We start from the raw sequence: 14693 nt of genomic DNA on the forward strand, positions 1-14693 counted from the left end.
GCCTGCTCCCCGGCCGAGCGGCCTCGCCGCCACCGTCCTTCAACACACGTCGCCCAAACCGCCCCGTTCCTCGGCGGCTCCCGCGCAGGAACAGCCACGCCACCCCCCACACGCGCGGTCGGCGAGGCGAAGAAGCCCCTCATGGCCTCGGCACGCGCGGCGATCCCCTCAGCGCCAGAGAAACTAACGGGGTGGAGGCGACAACCCCTTTGTCTCCCACGCTTTTGCTGGCGTTCTCGCTTTTCCTGACTTTTTCTGCCCAAAAGGCCTTTGCAGGGCTTTCCGCCAGCTGCCGGGCGGCTTCGACTGCAAATTATTAACCCTGGGGACAACGTGCCCGAGAGGAAAGAGTGGCTGGGCTGCCACCGCAAGGGATACAGCCCCACGGGGGCGGCGGTGGGGCGCAGAGGGGCCTGGGCGCCATTTTGAGCCCGCTCGGGCCTAAGGCGGGGGAGAGGGGTGCTCCCGGCTGACAGGGCGGCCGGGGCCAGCGGGGCGGCCGTCCCGTCTCATCTCRTCTCGCCCGGCCTCGCTATGGCGGCGACGGTGCCCGGCTCGGGCCCGCCGCCTGGTGTGCGAGGAGTTCGGGATGGTCTCCGTCCCCTGGCCGGGACCGGCAGGGAAAATGGCTGCTGGGCCGGGTGTGGGGATTGGGGGAGCTGTGGGGATTGGGGGAGCCACGGGGAGCTGTGGGGAATGTGGGAGCTGGGACAGACGTTTGGGGAAGGGGCTCCTCCATGCCCTGCCCTCTGGGGCAAGGTGTGGGCACCCAGGGCGGGTGGGACACCTGGGGCAGGGTGAGGGCACCCAGGACAGGTGGGACACCTGGGGCAGGTGGGGCACCCAGAGCCAAGGTGAAGGCACCCAAGGAAGGTGAGACACCCAGGGCAGGTGGGGCACCCAGAGCCAAGGTGAAGGCACCCAAGGAAGGTGAGACACCCAGGGCAGGTGGGGCACCCAGAGCTAAGGTGAGGGCACCCAAGGCTGGGGTTTGTGTGAGAGAGAAGGAAACCAGGAGCACCGGCGCGTGTGTTTGTGCGTGGGCATGTGACATCCTCATGCTGGGCCCCTCTTGCAGCCGAGTGCCCTGGGGCCCGAGTGTGTCATGGCCGTATCCTGTCCCACAGCCCCACGTGATCCCCTAGGGCTGAGCCTGCCCTACTTCCGCTCCCGACGACTCCCGAGCCAGGGCCACCATGGGGTGAAGGCACCCCTCATTAGGCTGTGTCCCATGGGTGTTGTGGGGCTGCAGCAGGGGCCATGCCATGCCCAGGCACCCCAGGACCTGACCCCTTCCTTGATGCCGCTGCCTGCTTTTCCACTGCCCACGGTGCCATCGCCAGCCTCTGACTAATTATGGCATCCACGTTTTTCAGTGCTGGGCACCCAAATGGCATGGCCGTGCCCGGCCTGCAGGGTAATGTCACGTCACCTCCTGAAGTCAAAGCTGCAGAGGAGGATGATGGAGCGCCCTGCAGCCGGAGAGGAAGGGCCAGGACAGCGCTTCCCGGGGAGCGGTGCGATTGGGTCTTTCTTGGAAAAGGAAGACAAACCACCCCAATGCAAACCACCCTCTCTGCCTGCCAGGCCGGCACCAGTGCCTCGCTCTCCCCAGCACCCACCCAGGACGGGAAGCAGTGAGGGGTGGCAGTGGTGGCTCCCTGCTGCAGGGAATGGTGGTCCCCCGTCTGCCAACTTGACCTGTCATCTAGAGAGATTTGCCGCTACCAGGGGCATGGATCTGGGATGTTGCGGAGAGGCTGCCAAGGCTTGTCCAGCCCTCGGACTATTACCCCTGCTGCTCTTCCATGTGGCACCAATGACACTGCCAAGGGCAACTTGGGAAGTATCAACATGACTATGGAGTACTGGGGGTGGTGATCAGGGGTATGGGGCCTGGGAGGTTTTCTCCTTGATCCTGCTGGTGAGGGAAAGGGTGTGAGGAGGAGTGGATGGATATTGCGAGTCCACAATTGGCTGCACAGCTGGTGCAACAGGGTTTCAGTTTCCACAACCACGGGACCCTGCTTGAAGATCAATGTCTACCTGGGAGAGATAGGATCCCCCTCACTAAGTGGGGCAAAAGCATCTTTGCCAACAGGTTGGACAATGTCGTAAGGAGGGATTTAAACAAGGAATGACAGGGGAGGGAGAGAGTTACAGGGAACACACAAGCGACAAAACAGAGCTTAAGTGGGGACACACCAAGTATTTGCAAGTAGGCAAGGAAGTGCTCACAGGACAACGCTATGGGGAAACCTCTCACACCCTTTCTGGGCACGCTTGGGTGCCTCTCTGAAGTGCCAGTACACTAATGCATGCAGCACGGGGAATAAACAGGAGGAACTAGAGATCTGTGTGCATCTGCAGGGCRATGACCTCATTGGGATCACGGAGAGGTGGTGGGATAGCTCCCATGACTGGAATGCTGCAATGGATGGTTACAGGCTCTTCAGGAAGGACAGGCCAGGATGGCGAGGAGAGGGAGTCATCCTTTACATGAGGGAGCAGCAGGAATGCATGGAGCTCTGCCTAGGGGTGGATGATGGGGCTGACTAAGAGCTTATGAGTAAGGATTAATGGGCAGACCAACATGGATGACGTTGTTGTGGGTGTTTGCTAGAGGCCACCTGATCAGGAAGAAGCAGCAGATGAGGCCTTCTACAGACAGCTAGAAGTAGCCTCACATTTGCAGGCCCTGGTCCTCATAGGAAACTTTAACTGCCCCAGTATCTGCTGTAGGGACAACACAACAGGGCAAAAGCAATCCAGGAGGTTCCTGGAGAGCATCGATGACAACTTCCCAATACAGGTGATGGAGGAGCCAACAAGAAGAGGTGCTTTGCTGGACCTCATTCTTACAAATAAGGAAGGGCTGGTTGAGGATGTGAAGGTTGGGGGCAACCTGGGCTACAGTGACCCTGAGATGGTGGAGTTCAGGATCCTGCGAGGAGGAAGCAGGGCAAAAAGCAGGATCGCAACCCTGCACTTCAGGAGAACAGACTTTGGCCTCTTCAGGGACCTGCTTGGAAGAATCCCATGGGATATGACCCTACAGGGAAGGGGGTGGGGGGGTCCAGGAAAGTTGGCTGGTAATCAAGGATTACCTCCTTCGAGCTCAAGAATGGTCCATCCCTATGAGCAGGAAGTCGAGCAAAGGGGGCAGGAGACCTGCATGGATGAACAAGGAGCTCCTGCCAAAACTCAAGCATGAAAAGGAAGTCTACAGAAGGTGGAAGCAGGGATAGGTAATCTGGGAGGAATATAGAGATGTTGTCTGAGCATACAGGGATGGGGTTAGGAAGGCCAAAGCCCATCTGGAGGTTAATCTGGCGAGGGATGTCAAGGACAAGAAGAAGGGCTTCTAGAAATATATCAGTATCAAAAGGAAGACCGGGGAAATGTGGGCCTGCTGCTGAATGGGGCAAGTGCCCTGGTGACAGAGGACACAGAAAAGGCTGAGGTACTGAATGACTTCTTCACCTCAGTCTTTACTGGTAAGACTGGCCTTCAGAAATCCCAGGCCCTGGAAACCAGGGAGAAAATCTGGAGAAAGGAAAACCTTCCCTTGGTGGAGGAAGATCAGGTAAGCAAACTGGACATAAACAAGTCCACGGGCCCTCATGGGATGCACCCAGGAGTGCTGAGGGAGCTCGCCAAAGTTGTTGCAAGGCCACTCTCAGTCATCTTTGAAAGGTCATGGTGATCAGGAGAGGTGTCTGATGACTGGAAGAAAACAAATGTCACTCCAGTCTTCAAAAAGGGCAAAGAGGAGGACCTAAGGAACTACAGGCCAGTCAGCCTCACCTCCATCCCTGGAAAGGTGATGGAGCAGCTCATCCTGGAGGCCATCTCCAGGCACATGAAGGACAAGAAGGTGATCAGGAGCGGTCAGCATGGATTCACAAAGGGGAGATCAAGCTTGACCACCCTGCAAGCCTTCTCTGATGAAATGACTGGTTTGGTAGATGAGGGGAGAGCAGCGAATGTTGTCTACCTTGACTTCAGTAAGGCTTTCAACACCGTCTCCCATAACATCCTCATAGGCAAGCTGATGAAGTAAGGGCTGGATGAGCAGTGAGATGGATAAAAAACGAGCCAGAAGGGAGGCCGCAGCTAAAGGCACCCCCTGAATTAGCCAAGAAATAAGGGAGTTTATGCTCCCCCAACTTTAGGAATCAGGTACCCCAGGACAGAGTCTAGCCTGAAAGGCTGTCAGCAGGGAGCGATAGAAGATGTCCTCATTGAAAACCTCCAGAGAAATCACAGCAGCTGCAGAAAAGCAGGTAACAGGCCCCATGCTTGAAATTTCCATGTTTTTTTCATGTTGCACCTGGCATCTGTGACTGCATTTCCCACTTGGGAAAGCTGCGATTTGCCCCCTGCTTTGTTGCTGTCCTGTTTGGAGCTTGTTTGGCTCTGCAGAGCAGGGTCTCCCTGTGCTGTGCCTCGGGGTTATGGAGTTGCTGATATCCACCAGCGGCAGGTGCACCTGAAAGGGGGATTCAGGGCTTGTCGCACCGGCACCATTTGCTTTGGAGGGCAGGGATCAGCCCTGACCAACRTGCTCATCTCCTGCCCAGACATGGGGCAGCCAGCAAATACCTCAAAGGGGTATGGGGCAAGGAGAGACAGAGAGGAGGCCCCGGGGTTGGGTGGTGTTTTCCAGGCGCACAGACCCTGCTGTGCTTAACTCCTGCCCCAATGCGGCTGGGGAAACTGAGGCAGGGCCTCCGTTTGGGATCAGCGTCCCCAAGGCTGAGGGCTGGATGTGGAGCCTGGCCGCAGAAAAGGGGAATGACAGTCCCCATGCCTTTGCCCACGCAAGCTTGGCTGCAGCAGACCAGGGTCGGGCAGTCCAATGGCGTCCACGGTGCCTGCAGGGCCTGAGCCCTGCCCAAAGCTCCCTTCCATAACATCCTCAAGGATGGAGGCAACGGATCAGGCTACACATCCAGCCCTTGGCGGGTCAGGCACAGCCAGCTGCCCCCATCTGAACCTGCCTGACCAGGGCAGATCCTGGCAGGTGCTGTGGCATGAGGCCGTGGGCACCTCCATGAAGACAGGTGCAGAAGTGATGTCAAGGCCCCAGAGGAACAGCCAGCRAAGAGCTCGAGGTAGGACCAGCTCCCAAGGACACTCTGGGCAGGGGAGCCAGTGAAACAAGGAAGTGGGAAACAGGAGAGGAAGGCAGCGATCCCACAGACCCAAGCGTGCCGAGGGGCTACGGGAACTGTGTGCTCACCCAGCCCCAGGAAGAAGCACGGCACCACCAGTAAGAAAAAAAAGTGAAATGTTTTATTCCCACCTGGCATCACTTCCCTGCACTGCTGGTGGCAGCTCATGGCTCCCCCCGGGCCTTGCTGGATACAACAGTTGCCCTCACGAGGGACCACGTCTCCTCGCTCACCCCGTGGGCCCGCAGTGCTTCCCAGCTTGCGACGAACAAGCCTGCGAGGGGCTGTCAAAGCCCACACGGCYGAGGGCCACAGCAGCAACTCGCGAAGGCAGGGGGACTTCAAGGAAGGCAACTGGGAGAGGAGGGGGGTCCCAGTGGCCTCTGGGGGCCACCTGGCACGGGGGCTGCCCGTGGCCTTTGCGACGTGCGTGGGCCTCCTCAGCACCCCCTCCCCAGGGCATGGAGATGCCTCGGGAGCGACTGCAAAGCAGATCTCCACCAGACCGACGCGGTGCCCCGTGCCGACGGCGAGGCTGCGGTTCCTGTGGCGGCAGCCTGTTCAGGAGGAATTCATGCTCTCCCACTGCCGGAAAATGCGGAACACCTTACAGGACTTCACCGAGAGGCTCTGCAAGAGACAGGAGCAAAGCGATGATCTGAGATCAAGGCACCACACCATGACACGCAGCTGCCACCAGCCCCAAGCACCCCTATCCAAAGCATGCAAGGAGAAGCTGCAGCAAAGAAACACTGAAAATTCAGGATCGGCTACCAGGACATCATTTAGCTCCTTTTCCTCATTAGTTCTATTTATCAGCAGGAAAGACGGCGGGAGAACAGCAAGATGATGGCAAGTGAGAAGCTGGAATGGACTTCAAATCTCCCTACTGCCAGCTGGGGCTTTTACCTCCCAGGTCTCGCAGGACCGGTTGGCACTTACCTGGCTAACAGCTGTATGTGGCACAGCTGGAAGGGACCAGCCCTGTTGGGGACGCAAGTTATGTGAAGCGCTCAAGACAAGCGATGAAAGACAAGTGATGAAGCAGGGGTTGAGACCGCTCCACCGGTCTCTGCAGCTCAGCCCTGAGTGTGGCTGAGGAAAGCCTGAAGGAGGCATCTCGAGGTGGCTAATGGAGCTAAGAGGATCCAGGTGCCCACTGCTCCCTCTCACTGCCCTGCATCCGCTCAGGGAAAGCTGCGGCCTCAGCTCCGCTCCCCCAGCTTGGCAAACTCACCAGTCCAACGGCCCGGGCCTGGCGACCACAGGCCCCAGCTGGCGGGACATCTGCAGAGTGGGGCTCTCTATCAGGACATGAAGTGAAATCGGATCTTGGGCAGCACGGAGCCCCTCTGGAGAGCCCGCTATTTATAGCAGCCCTCAAACAGATCGGTGTGCAACACGGCATTAACGGATGAGACCCGGCTGAGAGGCTGTCAGCACAGTCGGAGGGGGAGCTGAGACCCTGCAGACACAGGCTTGGTCCTAGCCACCCAATCAGCCTGGTTTGCTACTTCTGTTTTAGCCCAAATGAAGCCAATCTGCCCCAAACTCAGCCTGTAGGCTTTCAGCTGAGGAAAGGCTATAGAGCAAGCAGAGCTCAAGGATGGAGGTACGGCTTGGTTCGGGGCTGGCGATCCTGCGGGCTCACCACAGGCTCTGTCTCAGGCAGTCTGTCGCACTTTCTGGTGGCCAAGAGCGTGTTCAGCACCACTCGCCAGCCCGGCTCTGCCTTYGCAGGCTCCTTCTCCATCTGGGCCGCGGGGTCCTCCAGGGCTTCCCCTCCATCCACCACGTTGACCCAGGGACACCAGTCGCGATGCTGCGTGCTGGGATCAAAGAAACTCCTCGTGGAAGCGTCCTGGGTGGGAGAGAAGATGACAGTGAAGGAGGACAGTGACAGCACAGTTTTAAAYGGAGCCTAGTGACAAGGTAGAACCTTCTCTGTGCCCTGAGCTGGCCCAGTGCTGTCCAACAGTGACGACACTGGCACCTGGATCAGGAACACCCTTCCCGGATCCCCCTCTATCCCACCCAGGCTCTTGCTGTGCCTGTGCCACTCACCGAGCTGCTGGAAGAGCAGAGCCGTGCCCGCTTGGTCCTGCGGTGAGGGCTGGACGGCACCTCCACGTTGTCCCCCTGCCCCATGCTGCGGGTGACGGGGCGGCTCCTCAGCGCAGGGCTGGCGGCCTCCGACTCGCCCCGCTCCATGGGACTGAGACAGTCCCAACTCCGCGGGCGGGAGATTGCTGGGGACGGGCTCTTCTCATGCTGCCAGTGGAGAAAGAGCAAGGAATTAGCAGAGCTCCTCTGGTCACCAGCATGTCCTCTGCCCGAGGGGGACAGCGACAGAGGGGCCCTGCCCCACTCGAACAAGAGATCGAGGCCCTCTCGGCTGTCCTGGTGAGACCCGTGTCATTTCCCCTGGCACCAGGAGCACCTTGGACATGTCTTGCTGCACAGGGGTGAAGGCAGCCCCCAACTCGGAGCATCCCAAGTCGGACATTCACCAGGATCCTGGCCTGAACAGCCCTTTTTGGGGCCTGGGGACTGCAGGGGCGGGAGGACAGAGAGCAAAGGGCAGCGCAAAAGACAGCAACAACCTGCTGCCGCTGGACATTGTCAATGGCTGGAGATGTAGCACCTTTGCCCACGTGAGCCTCCTTCCAGGGCAGGAGGCAGCTACCTGTCCAGAGACATCACCGCAGGGAACACGGCCTTGCTCAGGCCAGCTGGGGACTTGCACCTTGACCAAAACCAGCCGGCCTCATCCCTCTCAGACAGCTAAACCCCTCACACACCTGCTTGTCAGCAGCAGCAGACACCCAAACTACATCAGTTTGGACTCCTGCGTGTCCCCAACGACGCGGTACCACCCAGACGTCCCGAGCGCATGGAGTGATCCGGCTGAACGCTGGGCCGTACCTGCTCGGAGCCCGGAGGAAACATGTCCTGGCTCCGCGTGAGCATCCTGCGCGGAGACGTGGGCACCGGCGGGAAGCGCTCAGTGGGGGCCAGCGGGGTGCTGCTCAGGCCGCAGGAGTCCAGCTCCAGCCCAGCAGACTCCAGCTGGTGGAAGCCCCACAGTCCCACCTTCCTCATGCAGCGGGAGCAGGTGATCACCGAGAGGTGCACGGAGCCGGACGCAGTGCTGGGGGGCACAGAGCCAAGCGACAGAAAAAGGTCAGGGATAAGTCTGGGCCCTTCCGCAGTATCACAGCTTTCGGAACAGATGCAGGTATTTGGCAGAGCGTAGGAAAGGTCGCAGTCACAGGTACCCAAGCCAGCACTTTGCAAGACATCAGCACCCCTTGGCTGAGGCACAGACACGCAGCTACTGGTTTTGTAGCCCAGCACGCTAAGAAGTAGAACAAGTTAATTAAACCCTTCTATAGCTTTGATTTTAAACTGGCTCATTCCCATTTTGCTTTGCCACGGACCAGGAGCACAGTCAGTTACGGCATATCAGGCGAGGGCGTTTAAAGACGTCATCGGCCTCGTCTTCAGCCCCTCTGACTGTGCAGCCACATCGGCAGCTCCGCTCTTCCCCACCGGAAGCCTGTCTCCGGCCTGCGCCGTAAGAGATCCCCTGCAGCAAGATGCCTGGGGCACGAACAGCGTGGCTGTTTCGCTCGCAGCATGCACTTTGGAAAGCGTGAACCTCCAGGCCATGAACCTTCCCTCCCTTCCCGCAGGCCTGACGAGCAACGAGGCCAGCACGCAGGGTGACCTTTCGGGTATTGACTTTAGCATCTAAATCAGCAATGAATGGAGCAACCGGCAGCTCAGAGGCCTTATTTCAGACTTTGGAAACTCTGGGAGACACCTATTTTAGGTTAGCTTTGCACTGGGGCTTCTGAAAGTCTCTTTTATTAATAACAGTGAAATAGGGAGCASCGAACATTTCACGGGAGGGACATTCCTATTTCTCCAGCCTTGGACAGGTTTCACCGGCAATTGCAGCGAAGCGCAACAGACCCTGTGGATTGCACACCGGATATTTACAGGCTATAGCAGAGCCCTCGCTCGCAGGCGTTACCCACACACTGACCTGCAAGTCCAGCCGCACAGAGCCAGGACGCAGGCAGGAATGTGCACTTGCAGGATTTCCGAGGCAAACTTCATCAGCGGCTTCTCTCCCTCCGTTTTGTGCTCGAATTCCTCTCCGATCAGCTGGAGGAGCAAGCTGATCTTCTCCTCCGTCAGGGACTGCGGGACAGAGAAAGCCAGCGGAGCCAGYGGTAGCGCTCACGTTCCTTCAGACAGAGCCCCTGACCCCGCGAGAGTTTGGGGTCCGGGTTCTGCCTCCTGCCTGGTGCTGTACAGCCTTTGCGCGCTCAAGCGCTGCCCTCAGGTCTCCTGGGGCAGCAATAATATTGCAAGAGGAAACCAAGCATGGGAAAACCCGTGGCACAAGAGCAGAGGGAAGCTCTGGTTAGAGCAATTACAACAGGTGGAAAAGCTGACGTTTCCTGCATTCAAAAATCTTCCTTGCTTGTGTTTTTTCCCTTCCCCAAACCAGGCAAGTTAGTCTGATAAAAGATACCGCTTCGACTCACAAATCACGTTTTACACGGAAAAAAAGTTCCCTTTCTATTTCCCCAAATGGCCGGGTGCCCGACCTAGCACCTGTAGCACTTTACTTCCATTCTGGTTAAGCAGCAAAAGCTGCCCAGAGGGACCGTCTTCTCACACCTCACGCCTGCTTGACTCTCCCCGTCACCGGACTCGTTCATGCCCCTTTTGTTGTCCCTAAGGGCACGTGGGGACAGCGGAGCCGATCTCGGCTCTGCCGCTCGTGGCAAAGCACGAGTCCAAACAAGCCCAGCTCGGCACTGTGATCCCAGCGTGGGATGGGGGCTGTGCGTTCGTCTGCGCTGGGACAAACCGGGAATGCTTCAGGGGCCATCGCTGAGATGCAGCGAGCAAAGAGGCCCTGAAGGCCGTTCGTGGCTGGGGCTCCACACCTTGCTGCTAGCGAGACAGTTGGAGAGCGGCACGCAGTGATCCGCACACATGGTCAGCGCATTGGTTTTAAGCCGTCTTTTCTCGGGGGGGCTCTGCTGGTTTTCACAGCTCAGCCAGCTCACCCTGGTGACCAGAAAATGCCTCTGCTATTTCTCCTGAATGGATGAAGTATTCCCTGGTTCCCAGGCAGTTTCGCGCTGCTGAGAGCCATCTGTTTCCCGGCGATCGAATGCCCAACGAGCCAGACTTGGCTCAAGCGGAGCACGGCCTGGCCAGGTCCCCATGAGGAGGCAATCTCACACGTGCTCCTGGCTGTGGCTCCTCTCCAACCTCTCCTGCCTTAGCTCCTGCCTTCCTGCTCTTCCCTCCTGCCCGCCGAGCCTGCCCACACCCCTGCCTCTGCCCTGGAGGCCCCCCTGTACTGTGCTCACCAGCCTGCAGGACAGGCTCCCTTGCCCGCGTGGGCCTCTGCTCTGGGGCAGCCTCTSGCACCCTGGACTCCTGACCTCTCCTAGCACAAGATGGTGTCTAGCTCCCGTCTCCAATCTTTCATGGGATCCCAGCCACTCGCTGGAGGGATAACCAAGACTGTTGCATCTCACAAAATCCCTGGAGGTAACGAACGGTGGTGGGAGCTGCTAGGSAGAATGCCTGAAGGAGCCTGCGGGACCTCAGCCGCCTTCTGCTTGGGCACCAGAGAACATCTCGCATGTTGGGGAAGGCCCAGAGCGGGAAACAGATATAACAGCCCACGTCGTACTGGGGACGTTGCGACAACGCGAGCCAGCTGTGCCGCGCTGGTCGAGGGCTCGCAGGGACGAACCCTTCTGAGTTCCCGTTAATGTGCTTTAGGCAACGCCAAGACCACAGAGCCTGTAACGGAAGCATGCGAGGCAGAGCGAAGCCCGCCCAGCAGCCCGAAGTTTCCAGTTTGAATCCTCAACCCCGCAGCTGTTTCGGTCAGGATTTGCACAGCACAGGCAGGTCTCGTGTCACCGCTGAGGACGTTAGCTCCCCAACCACGCAGCACCCCAGAAACTCACCATGTTTTTCATGTCTTCCGGTCTGAGGGAGGGCAGCTGCAGCTCCAGCTGACACAGGCTCTGAAAGCGGTCCAGGAAATCCTGGAGAAGGGCTCTGGGCTCATCCACCAGCAAAACAGCAAAGCGATCTAGCGCAAGAAAACGCAGGAGGCCTTAGCTGTGACACCAACCTTCCCACCCCTTCATTATTCTACGAGGCAAGAGAGGAAACAAGACCAGAAAAGATCTTCTGATAGGGGTCTTCTGGCCTTTAAATAAGAATTAAGCAGTCTTTTTCTTTTGCAATCACCCTTCCTAGTGCAGCAAGGACTCTGAAGATCTGYGAAGGTCTATCACCCTTTCAGAGTGTCCCAAGTCAACGTTCCTCCCCTGTCTTCTCCCAGTTACAACCTGAACCGCATTTTAACCACCCCGGAGGCAACGTCATATGAAGTTAACAGAGCCAGTACTGCCCGCCGGGTACAGCCCTGGTTCAGGGCTCAAGATTTGGAGCTCCGGCTGCGGCTCAGTTGTGCATTTGCTCAGAGGCATCCCTCTGCCACCCTGCGCTTCAACCTCCCCTCGGGGAAAAAAGGGACCGTAACACCGTCTGCTTTGAAAGCTTGCGGACCATCTGCTGTTACTGCAAGGGGAGACAAAAGCTACATCAGAAGGGCAGAAAGCAAGGGAATAATCCCAGACTCGTGCCCTAGCCGGGCTCTGTAAGACCAACCTGGGCAGGGGCTGTCTGGCCAGAAGCAGAACTTCTCATGAGCCGTGCACAAGGCCTTCTTCAGCTCCACACAGCGCTCCTTATCTGCAAGGCAAAAACCACTTCTACTCCCCTGCGGAGACACCTCCTGGGGGAAGAGTTGGGAGAAGGAACTGAGGGAGAGGGCACCCTCCACAGGGGCTTCCCTGCTCCCAGCGGCCAGGTTCCTCCCGCTCGGCATAGCTCGGGTGAAGGACGCCACGTGAGGCTGCAGCGAGCAGAGCCCGAAGCTCTCGGCTCACCCTCATCTCCCTCCCCGAAGGAGCTGGCAGCTTGCTGCCCCTCCAGCCCTGCCTTCCCCCAGCTCTGCCCGCAGGCAGCGGCCGGTTTCTGCGGCAGCGAAGGCAGGCTGGCTGAAGGGACATCTCCGAAACGGCAAGCATGACCAGGCCAGTTATGCTTCCCTGCGGCCAGAGCCCCGTCCTTTTCCCGGGCACGGCAACCACGGATGAAGGGAGCCTGCGCATTGGCAGCACGGCAGACACTCAGTTCAATCCAACCACCAGCACACGCGCCGGCTGCTTTTGCTGATTTTACCACCCTGGACTGCTGCCGGCGCCTAGCTAACTCACTCGACCGCCCTCCCTGGCTGTAGGGGCCAAATCACAGCCACGTCTGGAAATTAAGTACCAAAACTTTTGTTGGGAGGTTAATTTAACTTGTTTAAACCTTCCAAAATGGAATCGTTCATTGTTCAAGCTACATTTGCTCTTCTTTCCGACCTCCAGTTACTGTAGGTCTTCCTAAACCGGCGCAGTTACTAACAGAATAATTAGGTCACAGTTTATTGAACAAAGACTGCCTAAGCAAACAGCGGGCGCYGCTATCCAGAGCGACCCAAAAGGAAACGCTTACGCAGCTCCCCATCACACGCACCACGCGCTGTGCTTGTCAGACCTCAGGCTGCGCTTTGCCCCCTGTTATCTCGCACATGACAGGAGCGAGGACTCGAACCAAGCAAAGAAAATTGGGAAGGGGGCAATGACACACACACGTGCGCACGTGGCGTGCTAATACCTGCCTCTCCGCAGGGGCCAGTCCCGGGAGAAGGAAAGTGGGAGTCTGGGCAGAGGGTAAAGCAAAGGCCGTCGCAGTGCTGCGGCTCGCGAGCGCCGGGAGGCCGGCGAGCCGCACGAGCCCGGCTCCCGTCCGGAGCCAACGTGCACACCGCGAGGCCGAGAGCCTCCGCTGCGGCCAAACGCCAGGCCCGACCCCTCCGGCGTACGTACACTTGTTGAAATCGAACGCCAGCTGCAAGCTCACGCAGAGGAAGGCCTGGCAGCTGGAGCACTTCAGCATGTCGCACTCCACGTTGGTCCACCCGTATTTGGCGCACACCAGGGGAGACAGCTCGTGGGGTTTGCCCGCCCACTTCAGCGGGTGCGCGCGTTAAGGATAAAACTCGACCGCGTCACGGGACGACCGGTCTTCGCGTTTAGACAGGTCGCTTCTCGCCGGGYGACCCCTCGGAAGGAGAAAAGCCTCTAAGAAGACGGAGCCCGAGAGGAAACCGCAGGGCAAGAGCCGCCTTGGAGACTCAGCGCCRGAAAGGATATGGTGAAGGTTTCCACTCTGCTGAAATAGGCTTCTTTGCTCATCGACTCCAAGGAGAGCGCGTCGATTTGCGAAGATCCGTTAGCCGATTCCGACCAGCCAGACGGGTCCTTCCTAAAAGGAAACGGCAAGTCAGCAAGCGAGGCCAGCTACGGTGCTCTGGAAAGGGTTCATTAATGCACTGGGGGGGATTAAAAAAGGGAAAAAGAAAGGAAAAGGCCGTTTTTACCCTCTCAGCCTTCAGGACCGCAATCCCTCTCCAGAAACTTCAGGGACCTCGATGCTCTCCAGCACCCCCCACTGCCTCCCAGTGCTCCCAGTCCCTCCCGCTGCCTGCCAGCACCGCCCGGTGTCCGCTGCTGCCCCCCAGTGCCCGCTGCTGCCCAATGCTGCCTCCCAGTGCCCCCCAGTGACCTGTTTTTTTCCCAGTACATCCCAGTGCCCCTCAGTGATTCCCAGTGCTCCCCAGCGCCTCCCAACAGTGTCTTCTCTCAGTGACCCCCAGTGCTCCCCCCCAGCACCCTCCAGGGACTCCCAGTGGCCCCCAGTGACTTCCACTGGCCTCCCAGCGACTCCCAGTACCCTCCCAGCACTCTCCAATAACACTCAGTGACTTCCAGTACACCCCAGTGACTCCCAGTACTCCCTGCCACCCTCCAGGGACTCTCAGCACCCTGCAACAACCTCCCACTGATTCCCAACAGTGAGGGCCCTCCAACAACCCCCAGCAACTCCCAGTATCCCCCAGTGACTCCCAGTACCCCCCCAGGCCCTTCAACAACCCCCAGCAACTCCCAGTATCCCCCAGTGACTCCCAGTACAACCCAGTGACTCCCAGTACAACCCAGTGACTCCAACAACTCCCAGTATCCCCCAGTGACTCCCAGTACACCCCAAGGCCCTCCAACAACCCCCAGCAACTCCCAGTACACCCCAGCAACTCCCAGTACACCCCAGCAACTCCCAGTACCCTCCCAAGGCCCTCCAACAACCCCCAGCAACTCCCAGTATCCCCCAGTGACTCCCAGTACACCCCAGCGACTCCCAGTACAACCTAGGCCCTCCAACAACCCCCAGCAACTCCCAGTACCCCCCAGACCCTCCAACAACCCCCAGTGACTCCCAGTACACCCCAGCGACTCCCAGTGCCCCCCAGCACCCCCCCGTGGCCCCCAGGCCCCCCCGCGCCCCCCGGCGGGG

The 14693-nt window shown here is 58.7% G+C and overlaps 1 protein-coding gene across 1 annotated transcript; it reads right to left on the reverse strand.

The window, feature by feature from the left end:
• Nucleotides 1-5276: 5276 nt before the first annotated feature.
• Nucleotides 5277-13641, reverse strand: ZC3HC1 (zinc finger C3HC-type containing 1). The gene is made up of 9 exons (XM_026091270.1): nt 13496-13641; nt 13169-13319; nt 11901-11984; nt 11189-11316; nt 9229-9386; nt 8103-8328; nt 7242-7448; nt 6829-7038; nt 5277-5807 (listed from the first exon to the last, which is right to left on the reverse strand). Exons 1-9 carry the CDS (start codon nt 13535-13537, stop codon nt 5739-5741), a joined length of 1275 nt encoding a protein of 424 aa, XP_025947055.1. The 5' UTR covers nt 13538-13641; the 3' UTR covers nt 5277-5738.
• Nucleotides 13642-14693: the final 1052 nt, after the last annotated feature.

Source organism: Apteryx rowi, unplaced genomic scaffold (genome assembly GCF_003343035.1).
Source record: "Apteryx rowi isolate R43461 unplaced genomic scaffold, aptRow1 scaffold_9, whole genome shotgun sequence".
Classification (NCBI taxonomy): domain Eukaryota; kingdom Metazoa; phylum Chordata; class Aves; order Apterygiformes; family Apterygidae; genus Apteryx; species Apteryx rowi.